Raw genomic sequence first — 21949 nt, 5'->3', positions numbered from 1 at the left:
AATTATTATCCAATCTAAACGCAAATTTTCTGTCTCATTAAAACTTTCACACCATATCGAGGCGCCCTTCGGTGGACGAAGTAACGTTCAAAGTAAAAGCCGAACGGACAAGAAGAGTATCGTCCTCTGTTGTGTGCGTTCGCGAATGGTTCGAATACAGCAAGAGTTTTGCAAACGGGAAAACTAGTGCGCTGAAAATTGTATAGAAAAGTGAATTTTTCATCCTAAAAGTAACGCAAATTTCCAGTGCAAAAAGTGCTGAAGCGAATGCTGCACAGAGATTGTAAGTGTAGTGCGATTTGGGGGTTGATTTTTATCGTCAAAAGTGTGTCTGTTTTCGTACAACGCTCCGTAGCATTTACGGCCATTGGTTTTTTTTTCTCTACCTTCTGTTCGATAGTTTCGTTGTGCATTTTTGCAGTGGTGTGCTAGTGGAAGAATGAAAATTGAATGCAAAATAAAAATAAAATATATACAAACGCGAGAAGTTTCTAATAAGTTTGACAATTTTCCGATCGGATTACAGCTGCTGGCCGTTTGAGAATTGATTGGTGCTTCCAAGCAGGGTTACGAAAACAACCGGAGAAGTAGGCAACCGAAATGGGTGACATCGTCTATCCGCCGGGATGTCGGCCTATAAACGAAGATCTCGGCCCGGACGAACTGATACGGCGCTTGAAAACGTTGACGCATACGTTACAAGCCATGGGTCAGGACGAGGGCATGTACACGCAGTACATTCCGCTAGCCGTTCATCTCGCGGACGATTACTTCCTGCAGCATCCGTCGAAGGATGTCCAGCTGCTGATCGCTTGTTGCATTGCCGACGTGTTGCGTGTGTACGCCCCGGAGGCACCCTACAAGGACCAGGAGCAGATAAAAGGCATCTTTTTGTTCCTCATCAAGCAACTGAATGGACTGAAGGATCCCAAGGATCCGGCTTTCAAGCGATACTTTTATCTGTTGGAAAATTTAGCTTACGTGAAATCCTTCAATATGTGTTTCGAGCTTGAAGACTGCCAGGAGATTTTCTGCACTCTTTTTAGTTTGATGTTTAAAATAGTCAAGTAAGAGACCCTTATCAATTGATTGTAATGAGTTTTGAAGTAAACTTCTTTCTTTCCAGCGACGAACACAGCAGCAAGGTGAAATCGTTTATGTTGGATGTATTGTGTCCACTAATTACGGAGTCGGACTCTGTCTCGTATGATTTGTTAGATTTGGTGTTCATTAACATTGTGGAACCATTGCGGACGCAGAAGAAAAATGCCTATCATCTCGCTAAAGATTTGATAGCAAAAACAAGCGACACCTTGGAATCGTATACGCAGGCCTTTTTCAATCAGATACTGATCCTGGACAAGTACGAAAAGCAGTACCAGATAATGCCGAAAATCTATGACGTTATCTACGAGCTGAACGTGATCAGTCCAAGCATCCTGCTGTCGGTGCTGCCTCAGCTGGAATGCAAACTTAAATCTGCCCAAGAAAATGAACGACTGAAAGCTGTTTCGTTGCTTGCGCGTATGTTCTCTGAAAAGGACTCCAATTTGGCCAAGCAATATGGTCCCCTGTGGCGCCATTTCTTGGGTCGATTCTACGATATAGCCGTTCCTATTCGCATCAAATGTGTTCAAAGCACTATGCACTTTCTGCTCAACCATCCACCGCTAAGGAAGGATATAATTGATATTTTAAAGGTAGGTTCCAGTCTGCTAGGTTAAATGATTGACACTGTATTGATGGGGTGAGCTTGATTACAGGTACGTCAGCACGATTCCGACGAAACGGTTCGCTATGAGGTTGTAATGGCAATTGTTGAGACAGCCAAGCGGGACTTTCAGATTGTGTCGGAATCGGAAGATCTGCTGGAGTTTGTGAAGGAGCGCACGCTGGATAAGAAGTACAAAATTCGTAAGGAAGCGATGAACGGTTTGGCGATGATCTACAAAAAGTATCTCAGCGATAGTAATGTTCCGGAAGCGACCAAAAAAGCCGTCAATTGGATCAAGGACAAAATTCTGCATGGTTATTATATGACCGGCATAGAGGATCGGTTGCTGGTGGAGCGCCTGCTAATTACTTGTTTAGTTCCGTATCAACTTCCCGCAGAGGACCGGATGAAGAAACTGTACCAATTGTTGGGAACAATAGACGAAAATGCTACCAAGGCGTTCATCGAGTTGCAAAAAAATCAGCTGAAGGTGAGACGTAGCGTAGCCGAGTGGATTAAGCTACATCGGATTAAGGAAATAACTCCGAACATTCAGAAGGACATGAACGCCAAGTGCGCCAACATTGCGAAACAGCTTCCCGATCCGGTTAAAGCGCAGGAATTACTTCTCAAGTTCAGCGCTCAAATGCGCAAGGATCCGAAGTTGATTAACGAGATGGAGACTATTTTGAAGCGTGATGTGACTTGCAGGGAATGTGCCGACACGATGGCAATTGTGCTGAAGAAGCTTGGTCCACCAATAACCACTAATTCATACTACAATACGGTAAAGATGTTGCTGGAGCGTATCGCTTCTGTCATGGTTGATAAACAGTCAATCGGTATACTGATCGAGCTGATACAAGAGTGCATGAACGGCTCGGAGGTGATAGATGAGGTCAGTCTACCGTCCGAATCTGCTGGCGAACGGGGTTTAAAGTTGCTTACAGTACTGGCGTACGTGTTTTCCGCCCACTTTCAACATGACGAGATCCTGCGGCACATGATTGGTTTGCTGAATTTCGACGAGGAATACGTAGCCCCGTACGTGCTGAAGGCCTTCACTTATTTGGGTCGTTACAAGCCACTTGTTGAGTCTCACATAGAAATCGCGAAAGAGCTGGCACCAATTTGCAAAGAGTTTGCGGTCGCCGGTTCTCCGAAACAGGCTAAACATGCCATCCGGTGCATGTACGTGAATAGCCAAATCAACGATCCGAACGTCGATCCCAGCATAGACATTTTCCCGGACATTGTAGAATCCTTCAAGCTTACGCTGAACCCGGAGAACGAACATTATCGGACGGCCATCGTTAGTCTCGGACACATTGCGTACAACCTTCCGGAAAAGTTCCACGTACAAATCAAAAACATAATCTCCCGCAAGATCGTCAAGGAGCTGCTGGTAAAGGAAACCACCGAAGGTCGAACGGATGTACCGAGTGCTGATTGGTGCGACGAGGACGAACTACCGGAGGAAACTCGCTGCAAGGTGGAAGGTCTGAAGACGATGGCCCGCTGGCTGCTCGGACTGAAGAAGGACGTCCTGTCAGCGCAGAAAACCTTCCGCATGCTGAATGCGTTCATCAGCAAGAAAGGTGATCTGCTGGAGCAGGGAACGCTTTCCTCGGCGGAGAAGTCCTGGCTGCGGCTGTCCGCCGGCAAGGCAATGCTCAAGATATGCGAGCAGAAAGGCGTCGGCGATCAGTTCATCGTTGAGCAGTTCTACAACCTGTCGCAGCTGATGGTGAGTGTTTTGAGTATTATTATGGTGTCCTCGAATTTTTTTCGTGTAGGAGAAATCCACAGACTGTCAGTTGTTTTGATTATATAAAAACTACCATTTCTATGTTTTCAGTCATTAATTCTATTTTTCTTGGTAAAAATGGCAAATATTGTTTCCTGTTTAATTCTAATTTTTGTTCATCGGCCGATAAACTCCTTCTGTTGAAAAAGTTGTTGGAAGAGGTTAAAAAAGGTTTTTTCGCCATACTTTTCACATGATTTTGGAATGTTTTTCTTCCACCAGTTAAAGCCTCTGGAAAATTGTCATTTTCGGGCATCCTTCCATATGTATCTTTGTCCTTGCTAGAAAAGAGCCAAACTATCTAAATTTAATATTATCCGCCTTATTTTGCAGTGCGATCCGGTGATAGAGGTCCGCGATACTTTCGTCAAAAAACTCCACAAGGGCTTGAACAAAGGAATTCCACACAAGTGTCTTCCGCTGGACTTCATGGGTTACTACGTGCTTTGCGGTCGGGAAACTGACAGAAGGTAGGTTCTCCCTCAGGCGTCCCTAGTTCTAACTCATTGTTAACTTGTGCTTCTAGATTACAACAGCAAGTCAAATCCAACATCGAAACCGACGTCAATCGGCGTAGGGAATATGTCAAAACCTTTGCCACCGGTAAGTAACAATAACCGTAGCATCCCTAGTGCACTGCTTCTAACCTGAATCATTATTTCCTTCTTCGGCAGTCGAACGTGCAATGAGCCAACTTCCGCACATTTTACCCGACTACATGTTGGTCTTTGCCGTACCAGTATTGACACATGACCCCCGGTTCACTCGACACACCGATCCAGTCCAGCTGCGACAGATCGAGCGCTGCCTGTGGTTGATCCTGGAACCGCTGGTCACCAATAAGGAATTCTTCTGCTTTGGCTTCTACAAAAATCTGATCGAGCGAATGAAGAATCACAAAGACGCTCTGAAACCAGACGACGAGGAGATTAATTGCGTAATTACTTCTAAGCCTGTTTTGGCTGAATATAATTACTTATAACATTGCTATTGTTTTCCAGAAATTGTGGGCCATTTGCGATATAGCTCTCGGTTTGATTTTGACTAAAGTGCATACTTTTGATGCACGGGAATTTCCGGTGGATGCACGCATTCCCTCCATGTACTTCCAGGCACAGGCGGAAAATTTCAACAACGCTCGCCTATACATCCCGGAGGACATGTATAATCTGACCGGTTCGTGTTCGACGGGTCCGAAAAAGAATTTGCTGGCACTGAACGTTAGTATAATATAATAATCGGTGTTGGAGTGCAAAAAAGAGCACTGAATTTTTTTTTTTCTATTTTATACTACAGGATCGCAAAAAAGCGTCCAGCTCGAAGTCGGTTCTGAATCACGAGGGAAACGGTGACGGCAACGATAATACTGGAAATGACTCCGGTGCCGACGATGACGAGCCACCGGCGAAAAAATTTCACAGTAGTAGTAACGAGGACGATTAATCGTAAGCCGAGGCGCAAATCGTTGAGTAAGGATTTTTTTAGCTGCTAGTGACATATATGTATATCTTATCGTAACTAAGAAGAAAGTTGATCTTTTTCTAAAAAAGTAATCGGAAATAGAGGATAGTTTTTCGCATTATGCAAGGTTGAAATCTTCAAGAGATCGATTTGAGGAAAAAAAGAAGGTTACACTTCCTACGATGTTAAGTTATTATTTATGCACTGACGACGATGCGATGCGAGCCTGCTTAAAACTCATTGGCCTGGCATTGTTCAGAATACGATTTATTGTGCACTAATGTTCAAGTTTTTTGAACCGAACATCCATCGAATTTTTTTCCCAATTGTGACGAATGTGAAGTTCATTGAAAGCGATAGGGCATGTGACTATTACTAGGCAAACTACGGTTCAAATAAAGCCAATAAATCAAAATGAATGTTTTATTTTTCTCTAATTTTCCGCATCTAGACTATTTGGTAGGGGTTTAGTGCTACTGGATGCGTTGTGCTCCGAAGGAGCGTGTTTTCGCTTTTCGTGGATGTTTTTCTCATGCGTGCGCATTCCCCATTTGTTGTTGAATCTGCGTTAAATGTTCCATGTTAATGAAATATCTTACAAATAATTTGTAACAAAACCTACTTCTTGCCGCAGTAACCGCACTTGTGCGGAAACTCTCCCGAGTGTACGATCGAGTGCTGGGTTAGATAGCGCTGCAGGGTGAAGCCTTTTCCGCACACCTGACAGATGAAAGCCTTTTCGGCACGTTGGTTCTGTTCGTGCCGTTGCAGATGATACTTTAGCGCCCGACTTGGACCCCGTATGTTCTTGCCGCACAGGTGGCAATCGTGCACCTCGACGCCCTTCTCGCCATGCATTCGTTTGACGTGCCGCAGTCGGTTGTAGCGGCCGTGGAACGCAAGATCGCACCCGGCTATCGGACACGGATATGGCCTAATTCCCAAATGTTGATTTTTATGGCTCTCTGCGGATTCGCCACATACTCGTTTGCCACAGAAGTCGCAAAGTTGGGGCATGAATTCTGGCTGCTCTTTTGGTTTTCGACCTCGCTTTTGTACGATTATGAAGGCTGTTCCTTCTCGTGTAGAATCTTTTATCGAGTCCTTTAGGGGTACATCGTTTTCGCTGGCGTGTTCATCGGTCTCAGTTTCACTTAGTGTATGTTTTGCATCCCTAGTAGGATAGTTTAAGTTGCTTTGCTGCCCATTGAAAGTTGCTTCAATTTTATTTCGATGGGCACGAACCATTTCCCTACAATGTGAGACAGCCATGAGCTGGTCTGACTGACAATAGCCAAAACGGTCCAGCTTCATCTTCTCGGTTAACAAAATATCGTTGGCTTGTAGTGCAGCGGTTCTAAAGTCTAATATAATGTCCAAAAGATCTTTACAGATTATGCAAATGTGACTCCAAGTTTCATTACGGTTACCCAGTTGCTTGAGGATAATCTGCAAAGTGGAAATATGTGCTTTTGTGACCGGTACCCCCGTGCTTTGCGAGACACTTCGAAGGCAAAGCCTACACCTGGTTACAAGATCAACATCAATTGTTGCTTGCGAATCTGAACGTTCCTGTTTGATTTGCACCGTCACAAACGAAGCTGTATTTGCATTGTTGTGTGCCATTCTCGAAATTACTTAAACAAATCGTTTACGTTTTCATTAGAGATGAATTTCAAACGGTTTCAGCAATGCGATGAATAACACCATAAAACACATAAAACACTGATCAGCAATTTTTGTTTATGTTTCATACAGCAAAGTCCCAATTTTTAGACCGAAGCGATTTTTTAAGTCCCGTATGCACATGTACACTAGAGTGTAGTCAGCCTATACACCAGAGAGACGTCGAGACACTCACCGTTAAGGCAACTGTCAACATCAAAACGGGCGAGTTGTATAATTTTGCATTGCCGTTATCCGTTTTGATGTTGACAGTTGCCTTAACGGAGAGTGCCTTGTCATTTCTCTATCGTATAGGTTCGCTACTTAACGGTGAGTGTCTTGTCATTTCTCTAATATTAGAAAGCCTATAGAAAAGAGAGACGCCATGACACTCACTTCCATTAAGCTCACACCAAAACGGCTGGAAGGCCTTTAAAGTTTCGAAAGTTTTGACGCAAAGTATTGCAATCAAGTTGCGATGAAAAAAGGGACTTGCTAGTTTACGGAACAACTTGTATGCAAGTACAATTTAAAAAAAGAATTGGTAATGTTTTTCGAATCCCAGCTCTCGAGGTACGATGCTGGCCTAACAAGTCATTCATCGTAGGTTCGAGTCTTGACTCGGGAGAGACTGTTAGTGTTAGTAAGATCGTAGCGCTAGCCCCGCAATTGTCCTGTACACTTAACGGTTGGCTGCGAAGTCTGTGTATAGTAAACAGAAGGTCAAGTTCCGAATCGGAATGTGACTCTAACACATATCAAATTTAAACATGTTTGATATACGCTTTACTGTCATACGGTTTCATTCCTGTTACGTGAGATGTGTTTGGGTCCCTAAACATATAATATTGAAAAAGTCACGCAAAATAACATCGCGAAGCTTATTTTGGCGGGGTAACCCGCCGTTTTGGTGTTACAGTTACCATAACGGTGAGTTCTACGTCTTCTCTCTATCCTATAGGCTGACTATCTAATATACAGGTTCCCTACTAGAGTGGGACTAGCAATATGTACTCAGAGAGAGAGAGAGAGAGAGAGAGAGAGAGAGAGAGAGAGAGAGAGAGAGAGAGAGAGATATGCGAAGAGAGTGTTGTGAGCCAAACGTGTTAGCAGGGTAAAAGCACTAGGATATGCGGAACGTAGTTAAAGCACATGTGTACGGTAGAACGTAATGACAAGAAAATTTATTGAATTTGTTTGTTCACAACGGAAATAGACAATTATATGTCAAAGCAGGCAGTGTTGCCTACACGCCAGTCTTCACTGATACGTAACCAATCGAACCTAGGGGTTCAACACTCCTCCTCAACGCTGGTCGGTTTGATCCCAATCGCCTCTCGTAGCTTCTTCATTTTCACCGCCTGTAGCGGTTCGGTTAGCAAGTCTGCCTCCATCAGCTCAGAGGGGCAGTACTGCAACTTCACGACTTCTTCGCGCACTAGATCCTTCACGAAGCTGTATTTTGTGTCGATATGCTTCGCCTTCTTCTCATTCCGGTCCGATTTCGTTAAAGCGATGCAGCTTTGGGTGTCCTCCCAGACGGTTATTGGGGAACAAGCTGCTCTCCCACGTCCTTCATCAACTTCCGAATCCATAGAAGCTCCTGTAGGCAGCCTGCCAACGCAACGTACTCGGCCTCGGTGCTTGACAAAGCAACGGACTGCTGTTTACGACAACGCCATTCGATGACTCCTCCTCGAAACTTAAAGAGATATCCAGAGCTTGACTTACGGTCAGACTCATCGCCGGCCCAATCGGCGTCGACGAAACACACGAACGGCTTATCTGTGCCGCCCAGACGAAGTTTCGAGTCGATCGTTGACTTAAGGTAGCGCAACACTCGCTTAGCCTCGTTCCAATCCGCTTCAGTGGGCGCCTAAACACGTCGTCCCAAGATAGAGGTTGCGATTGAAATGTCCGGTCTGTCCGGTCACGGCGACGTACAACAAAGCCCCAATGAGGCTCTGGTACTGCTGTGTAGACTCCAGTGGCCTGATTTTCTCCTCCTTTTGTTGGAGGAAGCCTGGGTTCATCGGGACTTGCGACGACTTTGCTTCAGTCATGCTAAATCTTTCCAGGAGACGACCCAAATAGGCCTTTTGGTTTAGTCGGTACTGTCCGGCTTCGAGTCGGACTTGGATTCCTAAAAAAAACTTCAGATCTCTCATAACCGTGATCTTAAAGTTACCGTTCAATATCTTGACGACTTCTACGAACTCGGTCTCAGTTGCACAAATTACAATAATGTCATCGACGTAAATCAAGAGGAAGCAGAACGTACCTGCCGTCTCCCTAATGTAAAGACAGGGATCAGCATTCGCTGAATGGAACCCCGTCGCCCTGAGTATATCATCGATCCGCTTGTTCCAAACGCGCGCAGCTTGTTTTAGGCCGTATAGACTGCGCTTCAGCCTACAGACTTGGTCCGCATTACCATTCCCGTAGCCAGGAGGCTGGCGCATATAAATCTCCTCCTGCAACTGCCCGTAGAGATAAGCGGTCTTTATGTCGACGTGTTTGGCCAACATTTTTCTTGCACTCGCCACCGTCAGCATAGTCCGGAGAGTAACCTGCTTCACGACGGGTGCAAAGACTGAATCGTAGTCTGACCCGAACTTTTGACAAAAACCCTGCGCTACTAGGCGGGCTTTGTATCGCACAAGTTGTCCATTTTCGTTCACTTTGCACTTGTAAATCCATTTACATCCAATGGCCTTGCGGTGCGGTGGAAGCGCAGTAAGATCCCAGGTTCCATTTTCCTGATGTGACTCTATCTCTTCGTTCATCGCCGCTGTCCATTCTGCGCATTGTGCACTAGAGATGGCTTCATGATACGATCTGGGTTCAACTGTGTTCTCCTTCACTTGATGTACTCCGTCCCGGTAGCGACTAGGCAGGATACCGGCTGTTGATCTTTCAGTACGACGAACTGATTGCTGCTGCGGTTCATCTACCGTGGCCGCTTCGTTGTCATTTTCCTCGGACCCCAAGTCTACCGCATCGTCCCAACCGTGAAACTCTTCTTCGGATCCAACATCATCAGGGTTTCAGAACCCTTCGAGAAATCTTTTACCTCCCATTCTATAACTTCGGCATTAGACGGGATCGTCCGCTTGACTGGCTGCTGTAAGCTTCCGGACGGTTTATCCTCTTAAGCCTGCTGCTTCTCCGATTCGTCATTGAACTCCAGGAATCTAACGTCGTGACTAATTGTGATTTTTTCGGTACGAGTGTCTATCATCCGGTACGCCTTGTGTTCTGACGAGTAGCCAACGAACGTCATTTTGATAGCTTTGGCATCAAGCTTCTTCCGTTTTGCTGAGGGAATCATTACGTATCCACTACATCCAAACACTCGTAAGTGTCCCAAGTCTGGCTTTCGACCATGCCAAATTTCATACGGTGTTCGGGAGACGGCAAGCGATTTTGAAGGTAGCAAGCCGTGTTTACCGCTCCTGCCTAGAACCGAGTGTGCATTCCCGCATCCAGCAGTAAGCACCGCCCCATCTCGCTAAGCGACCGGTTTTTTCTCTCCGATACCCCGTTTTGCTGCGGAGAATATGCCGCTGTATATTCTGCTTTTATACCTTCGTCTGCATAGAACCGCCTGAGAGCCTTGCTGGAGTATTCGCCGCCTTGATCAGACCTTATAATCCGCGGCTTATGTCCGACCTGATTTTCAACCATCCTCACGTAGCATTGGATTCGATCCTCCACCTCGGATTTTTCCTTCAGGAAGTAAACATACGCAAAGCGGCTAAGATCGTCGATCATCGACATATAGTAACGGCTACCACCTGGTGTTGTCACGTCCATTGGACCGCATACGTCCGTATGAACAATGTCCAGCACATTTCTCGAAATTTTCTCCGCGACTTTAGGGAACGGCGGGCGGCACATTTTCTCCTGGATACAATATTCGCATGTAACTCGAATACCACAGTCCACTACTGTAACACCCGTTGCCAAATCATTTCGTTTAATGTCTTTGAGCACTTCCAGATCTCTGTGACCCATTCGACGATGCCATGAGTGTTGGCAGTTTTCGCTGTGTTGTTTCTCTTCGGTTTTCATCTTTTGCTACAACCATCCGTAACCAGTACATGTCCCCGATTTTATCACCGATCGCGACGACATTATTTGCGTACACCAACTTGCAAACGGATTTTTCGAACTCGGCCCGAACACCTTTTGACGTGAGTTTGCTGACCGAAATCATGTTGCCCTCCAGCGTGGGCACGTACAAAACTCCGCGCAACGTTAGCTTGATCGATTCTCCGACGTCGTTCACACACTCGATAAGGCAATCACCGGTGCCTTCAACGCGAGCTTCATTGCCGTTCGCGACGGTCACATTCGAACACGAACTTTCCAGAACGATAAACGCCGATCTATCACTGCACATGTGCGACGTAGCACCTGAGTCAATCAACCATGACCGCGCACATTTTTCCACATTTTCCCGCACCATGAATGCGAATGACATGTCGTTTTCGCACACTTTTCTCACTTTCTGGTCAGGGCTTGACTTATTTTTCTTCTTTCCGTAAGCCTCTCCGCTGCTCTTCTGCCTGAGGAAATCCTTGCAGCTTCTCTTTTTGTGGCCAGGCTTACCAAAAAAGTAGCACACAGCGACCACTACTTTATATTCGTTGCTGGTTTTCAACACGCGCTCTTCCGGCACTTCCTCACCGTACAATTTTTCGCTCTGGTCAATGAGCTTTGATTTGACGAGTTCTAGCGTAAGTTCTTTGTCTGATCGGCTCTCTAAGGCCGTGGTGAGGGGATCGAAAGCTTTCGGAAGGCTTCGCAATATCATTGCCACCTGCATATAATGCGAAAGCTGTTCGCCAGAACTCTCCAAGCGCGAATATAGCTCTTCTAATTCGTATAAAAAAATCTCCATATTTTCACCTTCTTTATAATTTGCATTATAAATTTCTTTTAGCAATGAAACTTTCCCTGTAAGAGTGGCCTTTTGATGATGCGCATTCAACGCCTCCCACGTGGTTTTCGCAGTCGTTTTTGCCATAATGAGGTTACGCTGGTTATCCTCCACCAGTAACGCGATTATCGCCCTCGCCTTCGAATCACCCTCTCGCCATGCGTCGGTGATCGGACTATCCGGAGTGCCCGGATCGACGTAACTCCACGTTCCCTCGCGCCTCATCAGCATCTGCACTTTGAACGACCACGACCGGTAATTTCGATTATTTAATCGAATCACGTTAGCCTTCGAAAGGTCCATCGTTTTTTGTTTTTGCGTTCACTGCCGCGAAACCGAATAACTACGAATCTGAAACTTTTTCGACCGAGTAAAAAGGTTTTTCGCTCAAATCCTATACTTGTTAACCGAGAACGCTGAACACATAACCTGTTAGCAGTGTAAAAGCACTAGGATATGCGGAACGTAGTTAAAACACGTGTGTACGGTAGAAGGTGATGATAAGAAAAAGCACGATTTATTGAATTTGTTTGTTCACAACGGAAATAGACAATTATATGTCAAAGCAGGCAGTGTTGCCTACACGCCAGTCTTCACTGATACGCAACCAGTCGAACCTAGGGGTTCAACCAATGAGTATTAAAGAGAGGTGAGGTGGAAACTTACTAACACTTGCACGTGCCCCTCTGCTCGCCCTCCTCTGTCCAGATTTCATGCGGAATAGTGACGTAGCTATTTGGGTTTACCATTGAGTTCGTCTAGCTGTTTACATTTGAAGCATTTACTAATACTAGAAAAATGCACTCTCCTCCTCACCTCTCTTTTATGCTCATTGGGATTCAACAAAACGAACATGTCAAAATTCGAGCCAAACGAACAAGAAAGGTAACACATTGAAAGGTATTGCAAAAAGGTTAAATAAAGAATATATTTATTTTTACACGTTTTTCATGTTTTATTGCTTAACATGAGAATTGAGAATGCTCCAAAGTTGCTTCATCACAGTAATTTCTAACTGGTGGTTCACAAACCCTTTGTATACAGAATAATGATGAAAGTATATAAAATTAAACATAAACATAAAATTTAATACCTTCACGGTTTTTGTGATGCACTTTATTATTCCCCAGGACTTCCACCGTCACCATCAGTTCTACGAGCCGAATAAAAAAGTTAGTGAACATTGCGCTTTGAGAAGAGATCTGGCACCTCTGATATGTGAAACCTAGTTGCCAAATCAGCGGTTTTCTTCATCGCTTATCTCTCACTTTGAGGATCTCTAAGTGGGACGTCGTTATATCCCAGCTAGCTGGCATCTCTATCTTATTTGCTTTGCTCCGTTAGGAGCTAACATCACTGCGGATCCGCAATTTGCGGGCCCCATTGACAGATGCTATGTTATGCGTATGAAAAGTTGCGGTGATATGCTATCTCGTTTACACACACGCTGAGATGTTAGTCCTCGAAACATGGCGGGATGCCAGCTAGCTGTTATATCCGGAGTGATTTGCGATAAGGGCGCAACTGGCAAAAGATAAACATTGGGAAATATCAGTTTGAAAATTTGCAAGTACATTTTCAAATCGTAATTTCAAAGGAAGTGACTAACATTAACATCAATACTAAAAATCGACGTAAAATATACCTGGCTTATAGTTTCCTAACAATACTACATTAAATTTGTGCATTTATGGCTTAAAACTGCACTTTTCTTCTAACCTTTTTCAGTTGAGCCTTAAAGCATTCTGACAACGAGATTCGCCCACCTCTAGTTCGCCTTAAAGCATTCTGACAACGAGATACGCCCATCTTTCTTTCGCCTTGTTTTTATTTTTTCTCCAGTTGCGCCTTTATTTTGAAAACAAAAGTTGATGCTCCCTTTACTGTCGCCTGTTTACGAAATATTTCGCAAATAAGCCCGTTGCTTCAAAACAAAGTAAAGGGCCTAGTTGCAAAGTATCTGTTGCTTTGGGTAAACTGCTTTATCGCCCTTTACTAAAAGCTTGATTTAAATAATTTTATCGATTTATACAAAAGAAAGGATTCTTGCCATGAATTTCGTAAGTCTTTTCGAAACCAATAGTGTAATAAAACCATTTGTTTACATTTTGTTAGTTGAGCCCTAATCGCGAATCACTCCGGATATAAAAAAATGAAACTTGATGGGCGATTAAAATGACTGTTCGACTAACAGGTGGCACTGCAGTAAAAATGATGATGATGATTTGTATACGTAACACGTAACACTGGCGTTTTTTTTTCTGATACACGTTGCCCCATTGGCCCTGATACAAGTAAAAGAGATTTTTAAGACTGTTCGCACGTACGCGAATTCTCATATGCAATTGTCAATTTGTGTGTGAAAACAAAAGCAAAAATCACAAGAAGGTTTTATGCAAAGCCACGACCGCAAGGTTGAAGAAGAAATCTAACCCGGCTGCTTGCGTGTCAGTCATTTTTTCTAGTAAATAAACATAGACCGTTCATTGTCAGTATTGTAATTTAACTTTGTTTGATATTTTGAATGAAGTTTATTGAATATTTTTAAAATTTTGCGCAAATGAGCAGTTGATGTGCTGCCGAATTGTAATATGCACATCAAATACGACATCATTGAACGGGAACGGAACAAAGGCTACAGTTATGCAGAACGCGAATGACGGCGCGATGCGTTTCGCCTCACCGTGATGAAATGTACAGCTCTTTTTACGGCGAAGTAGAGCTATACATTTCAACACATTTCATCTTGTCGAATCGCGTCGCGCCGTCATTTGCGTTCTGCATAACCGTGGCCAAACACTAAGCGACGCAAACACGTAATAATAGTCAGAGTATGCATGTAGATGAAGATAATTAATGTTAGATTATAGCGCAAAACGAGAAAATATTAACTGTTCAAATATTCATTTGTTTTCTTCAAATTTCAGTTGTTCAATGTAATATCTGATGAAATGTCTGTTTAATATCTGATGAAGGCTCTCATATAGGCCAAATAATGCGTTCCCAATTTACTAGGTCTATAACTCTGTCGACCGTGCTTGGAAAAGCAATCGTATAACGACCAATCAGAGGTCGAATTTTGTGTTTTGCAAAGGCTTAAGAATTTTCAATAGTACAATAGTTCGAATAATAAAATTGCAATTTCCTGCATTTGGTAGGAATCTTTTCTAATTTTCTAAGATTTTCTAATCGATTACTGCAAAATCGATTTTCTAAGATTTTCTAATCGATTACTGCAAAAACGAAGGAAATCCATCGAAAACTAACCGATTTATTAGCATTTGAAATTGGACATATTTCTCACTTTTTTCGGATTTAGATTTTCATTTCACATCCCTATGTAGCCGAACTTCTTGAGAGAAGTATTCTATACTTCAAAATATTTACTGCCTTCACTTTCGCAAGTAAAAACCAAACCAATATCAACAGAGTCGTCAGGGCTAATAGTACTTCGTACCCCGTCCTGTCCAACTGCTCGACAAATAATGAACGAAATGAATTTTCTTTTTCTCGGCTTTATCGAGCCCCAAAGAAAATCCCATAAGGAACTGTCAAAAAGTTATTTACTAAATCAATGTAGCATTTTTCGAGTGGGAACGAGACAAATGCAGGGCTGCGCAGGTACATCGCCTCCATAAACTACTCAAACAGTGATTTTATTCAAATTGTGGTACCATTCGAGTAGTTCATTTTGCACCAACTTTTTTTTTGAAGATTTCTTCCTGAGTGTGACGTATGTCTTATGTGTGTGGTTTGCATAATGTGTATCAGAAAAAAAAAACCAGTGTTACGTATGTCTTATGTATGTGATATGATTATCAATATAAAGAAGGCTGGAAATCGCTGCTTTTGAATATCATGACAGTGGGTATTCTTAGCACTGGTGTCAACACACTCCAAACAGGATGTCGTTACTCATGAAATTTAAACTTATATAAAGATGCTATGTATCACAACAAATTACAAGACGAATATGTCAACATATGGGCCAAAAGTAAAACGTGTTTCAAAACTGTTCAAATGTTTTCATCGAACACACTTTGCACACAGTTTTTATTTCCGAGAACTCAACAGCTGATAAATTCACCGTAAAGTTCTATAAGTTTTTGGTAGAAATTTCAAGAACTGCTCGCCTAAATATATTGCTGACAATTTTTGAAAACTTCACCTAGCTCGATTAGCTGTGGGGAAATTTGTCGAGAGTGTGAATATTCGAGCGGAACGCGCGCGAAACACTGATGATGCTAGTCGTCTCAATTGTTTGCTACACATTGGTGCTAACGGTCCAATGAGTATAAAAATATTGGTGGATGTCAAAATAAACGTCAATGCGTCAGATAAATACAAAACTTTGCATTTTTACTCGGCGATCCAATTATGCTCGTAATATTTTTTTGAAATTCCAATGGAAACGGCACGCCAAGTACGGAAAAACTCTAAGGAGATAAAAGACGAGCCACCGTTTGAGCTAGTGGCTATAAAAGATGATCCTGATGCCGATATTTCACTTTCTCTAATTCGAGAAGACTTACCGGAACGGAACAGGTATTTTGATAGAATTCATCAATAAATTGTTACTCCAATAAGAACTATTTCTCAGCAGCGCAGTGCGAATGAAGCGCAAATTAATGAGATCACGGGCTGTGCAAGTGAAATCGGAAGACATTGACGTGAATGTACCGGCGGTGGCGGGAGAGAATGAGCCCATTAATCCCGTAGTGGGCGAGTCCACCGTTGCGCAGTGCCGATTTTGCCTGCGCAGGGTGTTGCGAAGCAACCTGAAAATCATTCTCACCAAGCACAAGCAAAAGGCTCACGCAGCTTTCAAGATCAAGATATTTCCTGGGGATGCCTATCCGTTTGCATGTTGTAATTGTCTAAATCTGCTAGATATCATGCTGGATTTCAAAGAAGCGGTCACGAAAGCGAAACATTTATTGCTAAGCGAGCGAGCATTTCTCGAGAGTGAAGGATGGGACGATAGTGATTGCATGAATGCCATTTCTAAGTGCAGAGCCGTGGTGGAACAGCACAAGAACCAGATCAATTGCTCTTATCAAGAGCTTATGGGACGCAAACAAACGGAAGAAATGAAGAGAGAAGAGGAAAACATTGAACTGCGAAATGCAGCAATTGAAGTTGATAGTGAAGTTCATCAAAATATCGTTGACCAGTCGATTGATTGCGTGGAAATGCCCAAACAGGAGGAATTAGATATTACGGACACGCTGGAAATGGGAATAGAATCGGAACCCGACACTTTTATGCCGGATGAAAGGGAGGACAAGGATGCAAATTCGGATCTTTCAAGCGCAACTGACACGGAGGATGAAGATTTTGAAGAACTAAAAAAGGTGAAACGAACCAGGAAATCGAAAGTGAAATCCGCAAGAGATAAGTCAGCTGGTAAAGCATCATCCAGTACCCAAGAGCTGTGTGACCTTTGTGGACAGCGGGTTTGCGCCCAGGCGGCCGAATCACATAAAAATCGTCATCTTGGTAAGAACTATTGTCACTACCATTTTATGTTTTGTGGACAGATGATTTTAACAGATTTTTATTTTAGGAATTAAACCGTACACATGTCCGGCCGAGGGCTGTGATTTAACGTTCTACAGCCGATTCAATCAAACCTTGCACGTCAGACGCATCCATCGTGAGAACGGTGTACCATCGCACAAGTGCGATATTTGCGGACGGTATATCCGGGGAGCGTTGGGTGTGCTAAACTACCACAAGCGCAAGCACCAGCAGACGAAGAAACACGAGTGTCAATTTTGTGGTAAAGGATTTACGATGATGCAGTATCTGAAGCAGCATTTGACGGTCGTTCATTCCGAGGTGTTTCCGTACGAGTGCAGCTATTGCGGGAAAAAGTATGTTATGCACAATATGCATAAGAAAACTCTGGTGATGTTTATTTGTTGATGTGTTTTTGTTTTGTTTTGTAGGTTCAAACTCAAATGGAGTATGATAACGCACGAAAAAAATGTTCACGAAAAAAAGTACCAGGCCGCTATGATCCAGGAGCAACCCGACACCAACTGTCCTGTTCCGGGTGACACTGGGTATGATTATGTTTGAAACACAACCGCTAAGCATTTGGAATAGAACAAATAGTTCTAACGTTATTATTATTACCCCTTACGTCACTATTAGTATCGATGCTGCTAAAAATATATACCTACCTTAAAATCCCTAAGATTGAGTTGTGTCTTGATACCGATTTTTCAGCACTGCAGAGTATACTTTCCATAGTTATTGAATAAAGCTTAAGCAAGGAATTGATCAAACTGAAATTTTCTAGTTTTATTGCAAAAGTAAATAATAAGAAATAAAGTAAGACGTAATCCGATTTAAGAAGGAACATATCAGAGAGAACACCTTAATTCATTACTATGTTGGAATTAGAACTTTTTGTGCAACAAAGACTAATAGAAAGATTCACATTGTAATAATGATAACACATAGCTTATCACTAACGACAATTACCCTTGCAGTAAAGTAACATGTTCAGTTTTAACTGTTGTCTCGCAATCTGCCACATGCGGCTGCTGCAGTGCAATGACCTGCTGTTTCTTCTCATGGACATTCTTCTCATGCGCCCACATACTCCATTTTAGCTTGAACCTGTAATGAAACCAACATTCGTTTGTACAACAGTGCAGAGCAGCATCAATGCTGCCACCTACTTTTTACCGCAGTAGCGACATTCGTGTGGAAATACCTCCGTGTGCACCACGGTAACATGCTGCCGCAGATATTGGCGTATCGTGAAAGCTTTCCCGCAGAATTGGCAAATATGTTGCTTTTTTTCGTCGTGCTTACGCTTATGCCAGTTCAGTACGTTCAACGCACCACGGATGTGTGCTCCGCAGATGTCGCACTTATGCGTTGGAACCCCGTTCTCTCCATGGATACGCTTCACATGCTTCATCTGGTTGAATCTGCTGTAGAAACTCAATCCACAGCCTTCAGATGGGCAGGTGTACGGTTTGACTCCTAGCATAAACAGTGATCAGAAAAAAAAATTCAAAGCAATCATGCAACTGACCTAGATGACGATTTTTATGCGATTCTACTGCCTGGAAACACACGCGCTGTCCGCATAGATCGCATAACTCCGAACGTGGTACCTCTTCTTTGACAGGTGATGCATTTTTCTTCAATTTTCGCTTGCTTCTCTTAGTTCTTGATGCCTCCTCTTTTTTCATTTTACTAGATTTTTTCAAAGTAATTTCAAAGTCTTCATCATCTGCCGATGGACAAATATTTGGAGCATCAATTTCGTCTTTATCATCAATTGGAAAATCATCTAAAGACTCTTGCATTTGCTTCACGTCTGGGATGAGCTGTTCAATTTGTGCAATGTCCTTTGTTGCTGGCTTTGAATATTCGATGGAGTTTTCAGATTCAGTGAAAAAAGGTCTCACGTCATAAATATCGTCGGTTGAAACGTCTTTAACAATTTCTGTAGTTTTTCGTCGCTTGATAACCTCCTGATAGGTATAATCAATTTGTTTTTTATGTTGCTCAACTACCTGTTTACATTTGGCAAATGCCTGCACACTATCGAAATCATCCCAGCCGTCGTCACTTTCCAGGTGAGTTCGTTCGCTAAGTAGTAAATGTTTTGCTTTCAAAACGGCGTCTTTAAAGTCCAGCATTATTTCTAGCAGATCCAGACAAATGCAGCAAGCGTGCGGGTATGCGTCACCAGGAAATATTTTGATCTTGAGTGCTGCAAGCGCCTTGGATTTGTGCTTCGTGCGGATTATCTGCAAATTGCTCCGTGAAACACGGCGCAAGCAGAAACGACATTGCGGAGTGATGGTTTCACCCACCAGCGGATTTATGGGTTCATTTTCACCCTCTAGTATGGGCAACCAATTCCCCGTATCGCTTCGGTCGATGTCCTCCGAGTTGACTTGAACAGCACGGGTTTTCACATACTTACGTTTGGCTTTATTCACATTACTGATAGGAAAGTTTCAATTTCATAAATCTAAAAACCAACAATTATTTGACCATTTGTTGAATTACCTTCTTGATTCTGTGGAACAATTCGAAGTAGGTGAATCAGTCCTTTTCACTCTGAGGTGTTTACGATTCTTCACGATTCTCTGCGATCTACGCTTTGTAGACGGTTTTGTATCCATTACTGTGTATTTATATAAATAAAATCTAATTTGTTTTAAATATTTAGCATGTTTGAAAAGGAAAAAGATGAACGGTAATTAATGTGTTGTAAACCGTGTGTAAACAATGCGATTTGACAGTGTGTTGCTATAAAAATTCTGCAACGTTAGGGGAAACTGGCGTGCTTACACGCTCGTGAATAATAATTCTAAAATGAGTAACATTTGACGCATTTTCTTAAAAAGTGGAACAACTCGGAAACTGAGCAACTCCACAGATACTCAAAACTGAGTAACACTAGGCGTCTTTAAAAGTGAGCGAATATTACTCAAAATTTGCTTACGATATTACTCACTTTTTGTGCACAGCTCAGTTTCATTACTGGATATAATCCGCCATGACCAATGAACGACTCCACATAATCATCAATTTTTATACCTGGTAATAAAAATTAACGATTGGGTTGTTTAGCTACTCACGGATTTATGATTTTTATATATCAGGTAAAAGAGTGTAATTTTCTGAGTAAAACAAGATTTTTTTTATAAATTTTATATCGTTGTCTTTCGATTTTCCAATGAAAAATAAAAATCGCTCCAATGACAGTTGCTATGGGCGAACTCTCATTGTAGCGATTTCGAGCAGTTTTGATTCGTGATTTAAAAATTGAATGACAACGATAGAAAACTTTTGAAAATCACGTTTCGCTTAGAAAATGCAGCTCTTTCAGATGACCTAAAAACTGATAAAGCTAAACAACCCAATTATAATGCCTTCTGTGTCATACACAATTGGGTCCTAAAGTTTTACACGGTTTTATGATTTTTATATATTAGCTGAATTAGCTGAATTAGCTGAAGCTGAAGAATAAAAAACTACTCGAAATGCCTTAAATGATAGTTCGCCCATATACCGCACATTAAGACCTTTCGAGCAGTTTTTAAATCTTCATTTAAAAATTGAAGGAAAACGATAAAGATTTTTTAAAAATCACGTTTTGCTCAGAAAACGTGTTTTTTTTAAAATGATATATAAAAACTGGTATAGCCTTGGGACTTAATTAAAAAAAAATGTTATAAACTGAAGCACATCAGAATCACATCCGAAATAAGCGTCGTTATATGCGACGTTACTCAGAGAGAAGTTATATGAAGGGAACCCAAGAAGAGAGTGAAAGTTACTCAAAATCAAAAAGGACTCGTACTCATGTTTTGACATCTACGAACATCGTTCTAAAATGAGTCAGAGTTGCTCAGCTCATGAGTTATTATTTACGAGCGTGTATAGCAAGTATCCTGTCATATCGGTCATATCTCAGATTTTCACACTTGGGTCATAATAAACGTTGCGAGTCCAACGTTTGCGTTAAAAATAATGTACAAAATTTGACGATTTTTCATGGGTTTACCTTTACACGCACTGACGAAACTACGCATGCAGCATCAATAATATTAACCCATGAGTCAGTAGAAAAAATTGACAACTCTATCAGTCGAACTCTATCATGATGGCGAAAACAGTGAAGCTACTCCATTTAGAAGTGTGCGCGTTCAAAGAAAGGTACCTCGTCGCGTCGAAAAAAGACATCGTGCGGCAGTTCCTGGGCACCGAATACGCCCGTTCCGGCATTTACAACATCTTTAACAACAATCAGATCATTGAAAGGAAGCCCGGTTCCGGACGGCCGACAACCCTGAGCGACAAGAAGCTTTAAAAGATGCTGAAGAGGAAGACCGAGGGAAAAGTGGCTACATCGCTGCGTGTGCTCAGCCAGGAGGTCGGTGCTAAACAGTGAAAAAGTACCTGGCGAGCATGGATAAATATGTCAGGAAGCAGCAGTCCCGTTCACTAGTCTCGGAGCTGCAGGCAATGACGCAGCGGCTGCGCCGGAATAAGATGGTCAAGTCGATTGTTCCGGAAAATCAAGACGTGGCGGTGGTGATGGACGACGAGACCTGTCTCACCCTGGATGGCAACGACTAGCAGGGTACTTCGTATTTTACCTCCCCCACGAAGGAAGTGAGCACCGAGGTGAAGTTTATTTCACACGCCAAGTTTCCCAAGAAGGTGCTGCTGTGGCTGACAGCTAGAAAGGGATATCAAAGTTGCTCTTCTTTCGCTCCGGACTGGCCGTGGACGGGGAAATTTACAGTACGAAGTGCCTGCCGGAAGTCGTTCATCATGAAATACCAAAAGGCCGAAGACGCGGTGTTTTGGT

At 42.8% G+C, this 21949-nt stretch overlaps 4 protein-coding genes across 6 annotated transcripts; 2 read left to right on the top strand and 2 right to left on the bottom strand.

Moving 5' to 3' along the window:
• Positions 1–86: 86 nt before the first annotated feature.
• LOC129724055 (sister chromatid cohesion protein PDS5 homolog B-B) lies at positions 87–5401 on the top strand. Its single transcript, XM_055678655.1, has 9 exons — positions 87–283; positions 527–1067; positions 1127–1700; positions 1764–3461; positions 3855–3991; positions 4048–4124; positions 4196–4458; positions 4523–4741; positions 4818–5401. Exons 2-9 carry the CDS (start codon positions 601–603, stop codon positions 4962–4964), a joined length of 3582 nt encoding a protein of 1193 aa, XP_055534630.1. The 5' UTR covers positions 87–283; positions 527–600; the 3' UTR covers positions 4965–5401.
• On the bottom strand, positions 5088–6823 carry LOC129724056 (zinc finger protein 331-like). The gene is made up of 2 exons (XM_055678656.1): positions 5605–6823; positions 5088–5545 (listed from the first exon to the last, which is right to left on the bottom strand). Exons 1-2 carry the CDS (start codon positions 6606–6608, stop codon positions 5416–5418), a joined length of 1134 nt encoding a protein of 377 aa, XP_055534631.1. The 5' UTR covers positions 6609–6823; the 3' UTR covers positions 5088–5415.
• A 9095-nt stretch (positions 6824–15918) lies between these two features.
• LOC129724623 (zinc finger protein 540-like) lies at positions 15919–17794 on the top strand. 2 transcript variants are annotated; one of them, XM_055679668.1, is made up of 4 exons: positions 15919–16137; positions 16196–17091; positions 17159–17468; positions 17544–17794. In XM_055679668.1, exons 1-4 carry the CDS (start codon positions 15998–16000, stop codon positions 17674–17676), a joined length of 1479 nt encoding a protein of 492 aa, XP_055535643.1. In that variant the 5' UTR covers positions 15919–15997; the 3' UTR covers positions 17677–17794. The 2 variants fall into 2 exon arrangements, with proteins under 2 accessions (XP_055535643.1, XP_055535642.1); XM_055679667.1 differs by having other exon boundaries at positions 16193–17091.
• LOC129724622 (zinc finger and BTB domain-containing protein 49-like) lies at positions 17129–19872 on the bottom strand. 2 transcript variants are annotated; one of them, XR_008727936.1, is made up of 5 exons: positions 19636–19872; positions 18647–19569; positions 18285–18594; positions 17781–18222; positions 17131–17686 (listed from the first exon to the last, which is right to left on the bottom strand). XR_008727936.1 is itself a non-coding variant. In XM_055679666.1 (4 exons), exons 1-4 carry the CDS (start codon positions 19749–19751, stop codon positions 18081–18083), a joined length of 1491 nt encoding a protein of 496 aa, XP_055535641.1. In that variant the 5' UTR covers positions 19752–19872; the 3' UTR covers positions 17129–18080. The 2 variants fall into 2 exon arrangements, 1 of the variants encoding a protein (XP_055535641.1); XM_055679666.1 differs by having other exon boundaries at positions 17129–18222.
• Between the last annotated feature and the right edge of the window lie 2077 nt (positions 19873–21949).

This window comes from Wyeomyia smithii, chromosome 2 (genome assembly GCF_029784165.1).
Source record: "Wyeomyia smithii strain HCP4-BCI-WySm-NY-G18 chromosome 2, ASM2978416v1, whole genome shotgun sequence".
In the NCBI taxonomy this organism is placed as follows: domain Eukaryota; kingdom Metazoa; phylum Arthropoda; class Insecta; order Diptera; family Culicidae; genus Wyeomyia; species Wyeomyia smithii.
The sequence above is the reverse complement of the archived record's forward strand: the minus strand, read 5'-3'. Positions and strand labels throughout refer to the sequence as shown.